Here is a 13660-nt window from a genome sequence, read left to right on the forward strand (position 1 = left end):
GCAAATAAATGAGATAGCATTCATCTGAGGCCGCATTTTTATGTCAGACTTCTTCAAAGTATTTTACAGTCTTTTAAAAATACAAAGATACTTAAGTATTTTGATAGAAAATATTACCGGCCCATGGTTGAACCTAGGATTCGGGAGGAGCAATTTGGTTTTCGTCCAGGCCGTGGTACACTAGATCAGCTCTATACCCTCACCAGGGTGCTTGAGGGCCCATAGGAGTATGCCCAACCAGTCCACATGTGTTTTCTAGACTTGGAGAAGGCCTTTGACTGTGTCCCCCGTGGCATTCTGTGGATGGTGCTCTGGGAGTTTAGGGTCAGAGGCGCTCTGTTAAGGCCTGTCTCATCCCTGTATGAACAGAGTAGGAGTTTGGTTCGCACTGCTGCCAATAAGTCAAACTTGTTTCCAGTGGATGTTGAGCTTCAGCAGTGCTGCCCTTTGTCACCAATTCTGTTCATAATTTTTATGGACAGAATTTCAAAGTGCAGCCTTGGGCTGGAGGGGGTCCGGGACCATAGGATCTTATCTCTGTTATTCGTAGACGATGTTGTTCTGTTGGCTTCATCGAACATGGACCTTCAGCATGCTCTTGGGCGATTTGCTGTGTGAAAAAGCTGGGATGAGAATCAGCACCTCCAAGTCCGAGGCCATGGTGCTCCACCGGAAAAAGGTGGTTTGCCATCTCCAAAATTAGCCCTGATGGAGGAGTTCAAGTATCTTGGGGTTTTGTTCACGAGTGAGGGAAGGATATAACGTGAGATTGACAGGTTGATTGGTGCAGCGGCAGCAGTAATGCAGTTGATGTACCGATCCGTTGTGGTAAGAAAGAAGGAGCTGAGTCGAAAGGCAAAGCTTTTGATTTACAGGTCAATTTACGTTTCTACTTTCACCTATAGTCATGAGCTTTAGTTCATGATCGAAAGGACAAAATCTTGCATACAAGAGGCCGAAATGAGTTTCCTTCTGTCACCCGGGAGGAGCTCGGAGTAGAGCCGCTGCTCTTCCACATCGAGAGAAGTCAGCTGAAGTGGCTTAGGCATCTGTACACCTACCAAGGGAGGTGTTCCAGACATGTCCCACTGGGAGGAGGCCTCTGGGAAAACCCAGGACAAGCTGGAGGGACTATGTCTCTCATCTGGCCTGGGAACCCCTCCGGATCCCCTGTAGGAGCTGAATGAAGTGTCTGGGGAGAGGGAAGTCTGGGGTTCTCTCCTAAGACTGCTGCCCCCACGACCCGGCCCTGGAAAAGAGTTTAAAACAAATCAATAAATTAATGAATATTAACCCATTTTTATAAAATCTATCAAATAAAAATTACAAAATACTATTTTGTATTGAAAATGCATATTTGTAATACTTGTATGATAAAAATTGCCCAAAAGTTAAATATCAAGTGCATGTTATGAGCTTCTCAGGGGGCTTCAGTCACATGATCTTGAATGGAAGTCTTCAATAATTAAAGTTTTGAGTGGAATTGTCATGTCGATTGAAATGTCCTGTCATCAACCCATGCCATGTAACACCTCTGCAACACATTTCCATTCAAATGGACTGGAATATAATTATCACTTATGCTACATGTGTAATTAGCACTTATAAAGTCATTATCAGGTTTCACCATATCATCTCTCACACCTATTTTCTGCATTTCTCCTACTGTAGCCGAGCCCGTGACGGCAGATATCCCAGAGGACGGGGAAAGCAATCCCGGATCAGAACCATCCACCCCTAAAGGGGACCAGGACCTCCTCACCTGTGGTCAGTGCCGCTCCAGGTTTCCTTTGGCCGACATCCTGGTGTTCATTGAGCACAAACGCAGGCAGTGTCAAGGGCGCCTATGCATGGACAAAAGTTCAGACCTGCCACCATCGCCTCCCCCCGCAGGCCTGCGGCGAGCCTGCATCCCAGTGGAGGTGGCGGTTCAAGTTTCGCCCCACGGAGAGGAGCGTTTAGCCTCCACGCCACATGGATTACGGCCCAAGCAGGAGAATTTATCAGGTAGAGTAACAGATGCTTGTGTATGAGAGGCTAAACTTCTAATTGGAAGGCCCTGATGAATACCATGTTCCTGCTGACGTTTTTTTTTTTACAGCCTTCCACTTTCTGTGATGAAAATAGTGTCCTCGCTGTCACTATGAATGGGCATTTTCTCAGTTCTCTCATGTGGTTTTTCCACAGATGTTGCTGCGTTTAGTGTGGTTTTCACAAGGTCGTATCTCACTCCAGTAAATATATAGCTGCAGAGCGTAAAAAAAGAAGACTAGAAAATCATTTTCAGCTGTCTGAGAAAAGACCTGCCGCAGATTTTTACAGATTGTAGTCATTTTCATAATTATGAAAGAGTGATTCTTTTTGCGTTAGCCACAGCAAGGAAAAACATGCAGCATGCATTATGATATTATGTTGCAGTTATAGATTTACAGTTTCCCTGCTAGGATGCTAATTCTTTTTGTCGGGTTTCCGTTGTGATGCTGTTTCAACTTGTCCCAGACAAATCTTTTAGTTTGAATTGTGATTATATTATAATATATTCGTGTACTATTAAAAAAATCCTGGGTTGTCTTAACAGAGTTCCTTCGTGTCGCCGCTAACTTAATCGGTTTTGCTAACGTAAGTGGATTAAACATTAAACAATTAAGTTGTCCCAAAAAATCTGCTAAGAATTGTGTTGTTTCAGCTCATTTTAAATAAGAACGAACAGCAAATGTAATTTTTTGAGTGTAGGTTAAATATGGACAAATTCAAGAGTTGGGTTAAAAAATGTAATTTAAATTAAGTAGTAAATATTGTGTGAGATAAGACCTGTCGGAGATTATTACGGATTGTAGTCATTTTCATTACAGACCCTTTTTACATTTCCGGGTTTCTCAGTAGGAGAAGTCATCGTTGTTGGGAAAACATATTGAATGAGAGAATACAACAAATATTTGTATTTGTACAATCTTATTTGCTGAAATAATTAAAGAAAAACTCCATGATGATGTTATAAAGAAAAAAAGAAACAAATTGTGTGAGACGGCAGCCAGAGGAGAGAATAACGTCAAATTTACTCTCCTGCCATGTAGACGCTGCAATAAAAATGCCTCGCACAAGCGGTAATTTTTTTTTTGTAATTTGAAGCAAAGATACTACATTCATAAATACATATAAATGTTAATACTTTTAAAAAAATATATAACTATTAAAAACTTTCAAGTATTTAAGATGCCAATAACCAAGAAACGCCTTATAGCAGGGTTATGAAAAGGGTCCATTATGAAAGAGTGACTTTTTTGCGTTAACCACAGCGAGGAAAAACATATTATGATTTTATGTTGCAGTTATGCATTTACAATATCCCTGCTACGCTCTCAGAAAAAAAGATACACGGTGGTACAAATAATGTTTCTTAAGGAACAGTTTTGTACCTTTGTAAAAGTTGTACCTTATATGGTACAGAAAAGATCTTTTATGATACTGTTCTTTTATGGTACAACTGAAATGAAGATACACAATTGTTCTCATAAAAATACATCAATGTTGGACAACTCCTTCTTTATTACAATATCTATGAAAATAAATATTACTGAACAGGCAAAGTGCTTTATGAATAATTTTCATATTAAAACATGAATCATCATTTTAAAGCATGTTTAAAGAAACTCATAAACATTAAGTATTAAGTTCTATAATACAAAATAATTGGTAAAACAAAACTATATATATTGTAAACTAAAGATTTAAGGCATTTTTAATAATCATTTGGTAAGCATTTTCTGATGAATACATTTTCATTATTGATATCCGCACCTTTTGGTGTTTGCTTTACACTACACACGTGAGCTGGCAATGGTCCCGCATATGCAACGTGTGCATTTTAGTATTGTAAAGCTCATCAAACATTGTGCATATCTCATTACAATACTTTTGCATAACTCTGTTTCTATTTTAAAATAATTAAATTAAATGATTACAAAGGTATCGTGTGAAAATTGGAGAAAAAAAGTTTTATATTGTACATTGGAGAATGTGTTTCGTAACATGTTTGTGAAAAGTGTTGTGATCTCTACTAGCAGGGCTTCCAGGTAACTCTATCAAGCCTCTTCAGCTGCTCCAGAACGCAGCAGCACGAGTGGTCTTTAATGAACCTAAAAGAGCACATGTCACTCCGCTGCTCATCCGTTTGCACTGGCTGCCAGTTGCTGCTCGCATCAAATTCTAAGCTCTGATGTTTGCCTACAAAGCGACTTCTGGCTTTGCTCCTTCTTATCTGCTCTCACTTCTGCAGATTTATGTGCCCTCCAGAAACTTGCGTTCTGTGAAAGAACGTCGCCTCGTGGTTCCATCCCAAAGAGGGAAGAAATCACTTTCCTGAACGCTCTCGTTCAATCTGCCCAGTTGGTGGAATGAACTCCCTAACTGCATCAGAATGGCAGAGTCACTCGCTGTTTTCAAGAAACGACTAAAAACTCAACTATTTAGTCTCCACTTCACTTCCTAATCTGCAATTGCCTCTCTAGATATACCAGTAACTGTACCCAAAAAAAAGATAAGTTCTTAGACTTTACAGACCTGAAACTTGCCTATCGCACTTATTCATTGTTGCTCTTATAGTTGTGTAAATTGTTTCCTTGTCCTCATTTGTAAGTCGCTTTGGATAAAAGCGTCTGCTAAATGACTAAATGTAAATGATAGATCTTTTGATTTATGTTAAAGTATTTTTTTATTCTTTATTGTAAAGGAAAATGTGCATTTACACACAATTAAATGTTTTTAAAAACATGGTTTTAAAATATATTTGATGTTTCATATTTACTGAAAATAAATTGACGCATTTTGGATAAAGCGAAACGCTTTTAAACAGTTCTTAAAGGAACACATTTGACACTGTTAAGGTACAAAGTGTCTTGTCACTATAGTGGTGCCTTTATGGATCAGATTTGTACTTTTAATGACGGTATAATATTGTATCTGCAGGTTTTAAAAATCAAAGGGACATTTTGGTTTCCCATAAAACAAATCAGGTCCCTAAAGGTAAAAACTCAACGGTACAACTGTGTTTCTTTGTCGTAAGGTGCAATTCTGTTCCATAAAAAGGTACTGCCCCAGTGACAAGGGTTTGTACCTTCTTTGGTACAACATTTTACAATTTTTTCTGAGAGTATGTGATGCATAATTTTCTTTCCATACTCTATGCATTATCCACCGTCTTCAATATAAAATAGTTTTCTGTTCTGATCTTAAGCCTAGGCAAATAACAGAGAAAGCACAAATCAGAGGCCGCATTTTTATATAGTCACCATGTAGACTTCCTACAAAGTATTTTACAGTATTTAAAAACTGCAAAAATACACGACACTCAAGTATTTTGATACAAAATATGAAGCCATTTTTATCATCCCTATCAAATACAAATTACAAAATACTATTTTGTATTTACAACACATATTTGAAATACTTGTGTCATAAATACTGCCCATCCCTGCCTATAGCACTATTTCTCACCATGTACAACATTTTCCCGTACAAGTCCAGACAGGTCACACGCTTTCGCCGTTACATGTGAAGCACACGCGTGATCTGTCGCGTCCTGCAAGCAGATGTCCGTCACAACAGATGGAATTCTGTATCGGCTGTAAATGGTGAATCCATTAAAGGTTCACGCTTGGAGAAATTTGCATGATAAACAATTTAAGATATGCATGTGGACACAGCAGCTTTTAATACCTACCCCCCCTTTCTTAAAAACACCCCATCACACCCCCATTTAATTCAAGTCTGAATGCCCCCGAGCGGCCAGACGATGAGCTCAGGCAATAACCCCCTTCTGCAGACCTCCATCCCCTGCCCCCTTATCTGCTATCTCTCTGGGGTTATTTTCTTAAGTACATCCATGTGAAGCCATGATATTGCAAAGCCTCATGAAGCTTTGCGAGAATCAAACCCAAGCAACCCCTATTAAAGGGACAGTACACCCAAAAATTAAAATGACTCATCTGTTGAACACAAAAGAACATATTTAGAAGAATATTGATGGCTGGGACCAACTTTCACACTGTAAACAAATGATTCACAAAAAGTCAAGACTACAAATATTCTGGAACTCATAATCAGGTTTCAACTACATACTTTAAGTTGTGCTAAGTTTAATTTTCATTCATTCATTCATTCATTTTCTTGTCGGCTTAGTCTCTTTATTAATCCGGGGTCGCCACAGCGGAATGAACCACCAACTTATACAGCAAGTTTTTACTCAGCGAATGCCCTTCCAGCCGCAACCCATCTCTGGGAAACATCCACACACACTCACACACTACAGACAATTTAGCCTACCCAATTCACCTGTACCGCATGTCTTTGGACTGTGGGGGAAACCGGAGGAAACCCACGCGAAGGCAGGGAGAACATGCGAACTCTACACAGAAACGCCAACTGAGCCGAGGTTCGAACCAGTGACTCAGCGACCTTCTTGCTGTGAGGCGACAGCACTACCTAGTGCGCCACTGCCTTGCCGCTAAGTTTAATTTAATATTTTTAATTCATATAAGTTGACATGGCAACAAAAGTTAAATTTGATTCAACACAAAAATGAAGGCAGCAAGAATTTCTTTACATTGCATTGTAGTAATTAAAATGACTATGGAATCAATGCTTGAAAGCAACCAGCATTATTCAATATACATTTTTTTTTGTGTTCAAAAGAAGAAAGAAACTAGGTTTTAAACAAGCAAAGGATGAGTAAATGGTTGAATAATTTTACTTTTTGGGTAAACTGTCCCTTTTTACTGTAAACAATCAGTGAAAACAACTGGACACAAATTAACAAATTACTTCCAGCAGATTAAGAATAACCCCAAAAATCAAAACAAGTGTTAGTTGTGATACAGACAATTCCTAAGCCACTATAAATAAGAGTAAGTTCCATATAACAGCCATCTTCATTTTGAATCCCCCCCTTTCACTCCTACTCCTCCTCCTTCCTAGATGGGTGGCACGGTGGCCCAGTGGTTAGCACTATTCTCACAGCAAGAACGTCACCGGTTCTAGACCTTATCAAACCAGCTGACATTTAAGTGCAGTTTACACATTCTTCCCGTGTTCCCCAGTAATAATGCTGGTTGCTTTCAAGCATTGATTTCTTAGTAATTTCAATTTCTACAATGCACTTTAAGAAATTCTTGCGGCCGTCATTTTTTTGTTAAATCTCAACTTGACTAAAACTGACTAAAATATTAAGTTAAACTATGCTTAACTTGTAAAATATGTGTTTGAAAACTGAGTAATGTTTTTGGTTATGACTTTTAGTCATGTCACTTTTTTGAAGTCTGAAAGTTGATTCCAGCAATCAACATTCTTCAAAATATTTTATTTTGTCTTCAACAGAAGAAAGAAATTAGCTTTAAAACCACATTTATCTTGTCCCAACACAAATAGATTGTTAAAACGTAATTGTTTTTACAAATATAAGTAGATTGAACATAAAACAATTAAGTTGTCCCAAAGAAAAGCTCAGGTATTGTGTTGTTTCAGTTCATTTTCACTAAGTAGTTTAAACAAGCAGCAAACATCTTTATTTATTTTGATTGTATAAAAATAAAGAATACCACAAGCGTACTTCTAACTGAATTTTAACTATGCATGATGATTTATAACGTCTCATTATTGAAGTGTTTCAGTTCCTTTGAATGGAAGTTCCCCAAACCAGAAGTCCAAAATAAATGGAAAAGCAGTAGTCACATATTGTTGTTTAAAGGTTTGTAGTTCACCTAAAAATGTTACTCACATTCACTCACCCTCATTGGTTCCAAATTTTTATTATGTCAAACACTAAGGAAGATATTTTAAAGAAAGCTGAAAACATGTAATCGCTGATTTCAATAGTAGGACAAACAAATACTATGGAAGTCAGTGGTTACAGGTTTCCAACTATCTTCAAAATATCTTTTTTTGCGTCCAAAATAAAAAAAGAAACTCAAACAGGTTTGGAAGAAGTAAAAGGGACAGAACTTTCAGTTTGGGTGAACTATGTCTTTAATAAGTGATGTACCATCTCCTAGTCCACATAGGAGGCTATATAGATAAAAGGAGAAAAGCTTTGATGATGAGTAAGCTATTACATTTTATTGTGCGAATCATATTTGCATCGCAGGTTAACTGAGTGTAACTGCTAAACTCAGATGAAATGGACTCTTTTTTCTATGTTCTCTGGTGTCTGCTGGTGTTTTTGGCATTGGTGTGTTGATGTCTTTGGCACTGATCCACCGTTCTGTTAACCAGAGAGAGTTATGCATCATTAGCTGGAAGAGAGCAAGTGGAACGGGGGGAAGGAAGTGTGGGGATCCCCAATAGTGCACCATCACTGAAGAGCTTTACAGGCTTTTGATAAAAAAAAAAAGAAAATCAGAAATGACAAATTATTCTCAATAGCTTAATGTTTGTCTTAGAAAGCAAGGATTTAAACAAAGAGAGTAACATGTTGTATTGAAGACATCTACTTTTCTTCTGACATAAAAAACACAGATGTTGTTCTTTACTCATCCTCAAGTGGTTGCAAACCTTTATGACTTTCTTTCTTCTGTTGAACACTAGATATATTTCCAAGAAAGCAGGCAACCATTGACTTTCATAGAGTGAAAAACAAATGGAAGTCAATGGTTACAGGTTTTAAGTTTTTTTCAAAATATTCTCATAGAAGATAGAAAGAAAGAAGACTGAAAAGACAGAAGAACAAATTGTTATTGTAGGGAAATAATAAAGCTACAGTGGTTTTCCTGGTTGCAAAAAAAAAAAAAAAAAAAAGACAAACAAATATTTAAAATGGTGTGCATGCATGAATCATGAGTTATTTATTGTGCATCAAGGACTTGATAAATGCGTTCTACCATATTTTTAGACACATTTTATGCACATCTTGTCCTTTCTATCCTTTTTTATGTGATATGCCAAAGCATACATAAAAGGTATACAGTAGATAGAAACACAAGTAATGTTTCAAATCTTGCTCACATTTGTCTGAGATTTTAATATCAACTCAAAATTCCCAAACTCAAAAGTCTTAGTTTAGTACATATTTTTTACTATTTTCTTGTCGTCAAGTGGCTGCAAGCCTCAATAGCTATCTTTTCTTATGTTGAACACTAACAGAGATATTTGAAGAAAGCTGAAAGCATGCAACCATTGACTTTTGTAGAGTAAAAAAACAAATAGAAGTCAATGGTTACAGGTTTTCAGCTTTCTTCAAAATATCTTCTTTTGTGTTCAATGAAGAAAGAAATAAAAACAGTTCTGTTTTGGAACAAGTAGCAAATAACAAGTGACAGAATATTCCATTTTTGGTGAACTAACCCTTTAAGACAAAATTGAGTTGATATTTTGCGTTAATTTGATGCTACACAAAATACAGATGATACAGAAGGTGGAAAATTTTTTTTAAGATTTGGTGCAAGAGCTTGTGTGTGGTTTGCTCAGTCTCTCTTGACACAACATGACAGAGCATTTGACTTGGCAGACGCTGCCAAGGGGTTCCCTTTCAGCCGGCATATGGCAGGACGTTGGCACAGTGCATATGAGAGCAGTATTGTGGTGAAGTTAATATATTTGTTGTAGCTGACATGGCATTTTGAGCACTAACAGCAGTGTCCTGCAGGGCGACATGCATACTATTTGTGTTTATATTATTATTTTGCATGAGGGTTTATGACCTCATAAACCAGATTGAACGATAATTGGAGGACATGTAATAATATTTCGCTCACACTTAGCTTTAAAGTACAATTCTTGCTATTAATAAACCGTTAGCATGATTTTTTTTTTGGCCTCAATAAACTCCTAATTTGCTGCTTATTAATAGTAAGGTAGTATTTAGGTTTAGGTTAGGACATTGTTAGGACATTGACACAGAGTAGATGGCAGGATGTATTGTGGTGAAGTTTATATATTCGTAGCTGACATGACATTTTGAGTATTAACTGCAGTGTCCTGCAGTGCAACATGCATACTATTTGTGTTACTATTACTATTTTGCATGAGGATTTATGACCTCATAAAGCTGACTGAAGGACAGTTCTTGCTAATATTAAACCATTTACTATGACTTTTGCCTCAACAAACTCCTAATTTGCTGCTTATTTAATTAGGTTTAGGTTAGGACATTGTTACATTGACGCAGAGCAGATGAGAGCATGTATTGTGGTGAAGTTGTTTTATTTTAGTAGCTGACATGGCCTTTTGAGCACTAACAGAAGTGTCCCGCAGAGCGACATACATACAACTTGTGTTATTGTTATTATTTTGCATGAAGGTTTGTGACCTCAAAGCTGACTGAGGAATAATTGGAGGACATGTAATAATATTTCAGCAAAACTTTATTTTCAAGTACAATTCTTGCTATTAAATATCATTAACAATGACTTTTGCCTCAGTAAACTCATAGTTTGATGCTAATTAATAGTAGAGGCATTAGGGATGTAGAATAGCATCATACCGAATTTGTGCATGAGTACTAATGAATATTCAATATTTTGGATATAGGCAGGGTAATAAGCCGCCAGTTAATAGTGAGAATTTTTACTTAAGCTAAAGTGTTGCCAATAGTTCTTCTAAAAAGTACAAAGGTATTTAAATAAATTGAAAAAATCGTTTGTAAAACAATGGTTAAAAAAGATACAGCACATAAAATGTACATTGTAAAAAAAATCGTAAAATGATTTTTTATGATTATGATTTTTTTTTTACAGAGCAAGTAATTACAATTTATTACTTTAATTTTACGTAATTTTAAATGTACTTCAGAAAAATAGGAAAAAACTGTAAATTATATGGCAATTTTATTGTATAAAACAGACAAATTGCTGTAATTAGTCATTAATTTTATATTACATAAAATAACAGTCAAGTTGTTAATTTACAGATATTGTTTGTAATTTTTACAGACTTTTAAATATAATTTAAAATAACAGAAAAATAAATAATACTGTAATTTCCCTGTATAAAAAACAAAAATGTCAGTAATTTGTCCTTAATGATAAAGTACCTAAAATGAAAGTCAAACTGTTAATTTAGAGAGATTGTTTGTCATTTTACTATGTTTTGAACATAATTTGAAATGACAAAAACATTTAGATGATATAAAAAATTTATATCAGTAAAAAATTTAGAGATATTTTCTGTAAAATTATTATTATTATTATTATTTTACAGTGTACACATTTTCCAGTTATGTTAATATAAATCATTAGGGCTTGTATGGGTACTGGAAAAATTTAAATCTAGAGTTTTCAAGATTTTAAAAGTGCTTAGTTTGTTGGTTTTCATAATTATTTTACTTAATAAATAGTTATTAATAATGAAATATTTAAATAAAATAAATCACTTTGCTTTTGCCTAAAATAAAAACTCTGGAGTCTGTGCATGTGCCTGGAGTATCTTTTTTTATCTGCCCCTTTTTTAAATTAAAATAAGTATAAATTAAATATGAGAGGCATTGTGGCTCAGCGGTTAGCACTTGCATTACAGCAGGAAGGTTGCAGGTTTAAGTCCCAAGGTCAGTTGGCATTTCTGTGTGGGGTTTGCATGTTCTGCCTGTGTTGGCGTGGGTTTCCTCTGGCTGCTCCAAACTTCCCCACAGTCCAAACACATGCACTATAGATAAATTGGATGAACTAAATTGGTTGTAGTGTATGAGTGTGTGTGAATGCAATAGTGTAGGGGTGTTTCCCAGTACTGGGTTGTGGCTGGAAGGGCATCCGCTGCTCAAAGCGTATGTTGGAATAGTTGGCGGTTTATTCCACTATGGGGACCCCTGATAAATCAGAGACTAAGCCAAAAAAAATGACATTTAATATGAAAGATTACTTATTTGAGATGCCAGAATATGATTTTTTTTTTTGTCTGGTGACTACTTAACAATACTCTAAAATATCGCTGAAAAACTAATTTTGAACTTTTTATTGGTATAGATTTTTGTTATTTATAACATATGAAAAGAAGGACAATTTCTTTTAGCAAGGACTGAAACACAGTTATGTATGGGTCAATTTGACACCAAGAAAAACAAACATGGTTTGCTGGGCATATATTGTCTAAAGGGACAGTGGCCACAAAAAGGAACCAGACATTCATCAACAGGGATGTGGAGGCCTGGATTCTAAAGAAATCACTGGACCCACTTGTCTCATACATCCTGTATTGTTGTCTGCCCTGCCTTATTTCTTTGACCCCAAAATTGACCCCAAAGAACACCCATGTGGCAAAATGTGTAGAGGACATTAAAAAATAATATCATGCTAATTTTAAGTTTAACAAGTTTTCCCCATTCATTTGAAAAAGTCACTCAAGCAAGTCATTTGCTTCAATTTGAAGCAAAAAAGTCAAATATATATGGACATACAATTAACATTAAATAAGGTCAAATTGACCCCAATGATAACAGGAGGGTTAGTAGAATAAATGACAGTAATTCAATTTGGAGCTTGGGGCAAACATGCCATCAAAATGTTCAAAACTGTTTTTAGAATACTATACTATACTATACTATACTATACTATACTATACTATACTATACTATACTGTACTATACTATACTATACTGTACTGTACTGTACTGTGCTATACTATACTATACTATACTATACTGTACTGTACTGCACTGTGCTATACTATACTATACTATACTATACTATACTATACTATACTATACTATACTGTACTGTGCTATACTATACTATACTGTACTGTACTGCACTGTGCTATACTATACTATACTATACTATACTATACTATACTGTACTGTACTGTACTGTGCTATACTATACTATACTATACTGTGCTATACTATACTATACTATACTATACTGTACTGTACTGTGCTGTGCTATACTATACTATACTATACTGTACTGTGCTATACTATACTATACTATACTGTACTGTGCTATACTATACTATACTGTACTGCACTGTGCTATACTATACTGTACTGTACTGTACTGTACTGTGCTATACTATACTATACTATACTATACTGTGCTATACTATACTATACTATACTATACTGTACTGTACTGTACTGTGCTGTGCTATACTATACTATACTATACTATACTATACTGTACTGTACTGTACTGTACTGTATGGTACTATACTATACTGTAGAACTAAGTAAAAATTAGCATCTGATATAATGTGATAATGAATATGTATGTTAATATGTAAAGTGCTGGAAAGGTCTGAAAATGCCTCTGGAAAGTTCTTGAAAGCTGCTTAAACCTGTCCTTAATATAGCTGAAATACTGTACACTGTAGATCCATCTGTCTTTGCGTAGCAGGGCTTGCAGACAACATAAAAACACATTTACCCACTCCCCTTCAGTATGAAGATTTGCAATCATCAGATCTGTCAGGGACATATGATTTTTTGACTCACCTGTGTGTATGAGTGTTTGTTTGTGTGCGTGTTTGTGGCTTGTGTCGTGCCCTGGGAATACAAAATTGTTTGCAGCCTTTTGTTGATACATTGCAGGCGATATGTGATATGCAGTAAATGATTTGTACTGTACTAGCTTGGATTTGGCTTTAGCTTTGGCAAAAAGTATCAAGCATGGGTATTAAGCCATAAAAAATTAACATTGTCAAGAAAATGGTTATGGGAATTGGCTAAATGTGCTCTTCTAAT

General features: G+C 36.0%; 1 protein-coding gene and 1 long non-coding RNA gene across 2 annotated transcripts in view; both read left to right on the forward strand.

Annotated features, from left to right (window-relative positions):
• bcl11ab (BCL11 transcription factor A b) overlaps positions 1–13660 on the forward strand; it is a 50506-nt gene that overhangs the window by 5884 nt on the left and 30962 nt on the right. The window contains exon 2 of the mRNA NM_001100951.1: positions 1672–2007. Within this exon, the coding sequence (NP_001094421.1) occupies positions 1672–2007 (336 nt within the window). The remainder of the gene's footprint in view (positions 1–1671; positions 2008–13660) is intronic.
• On the forward strand, positions 4162–8767 carry LOC147843349 (uncharacterized). Its single transcript, XR_015493168.1, has 3 exons — positions 4162–6132; positions 6508–6609; positions 7118–8767. It is a non-coding gene; the product is annotated as an uncharacterized LOC147843349 (long non-coding RNA).

Source organism: Danio rerio, chromosome 6 (genome assembly GCF_052040795.2).
Source record: "Danio rerio strain M-AB ecotype USA chromosome 6, GRCz13ab, whole genome shotgun sequence".
Taxonomy (NCBI): Eukaryota; Metazoa; Chordata; class Actinopteri; order Cypriniformes; family Danionidae; genus Danio; species Danio rerio.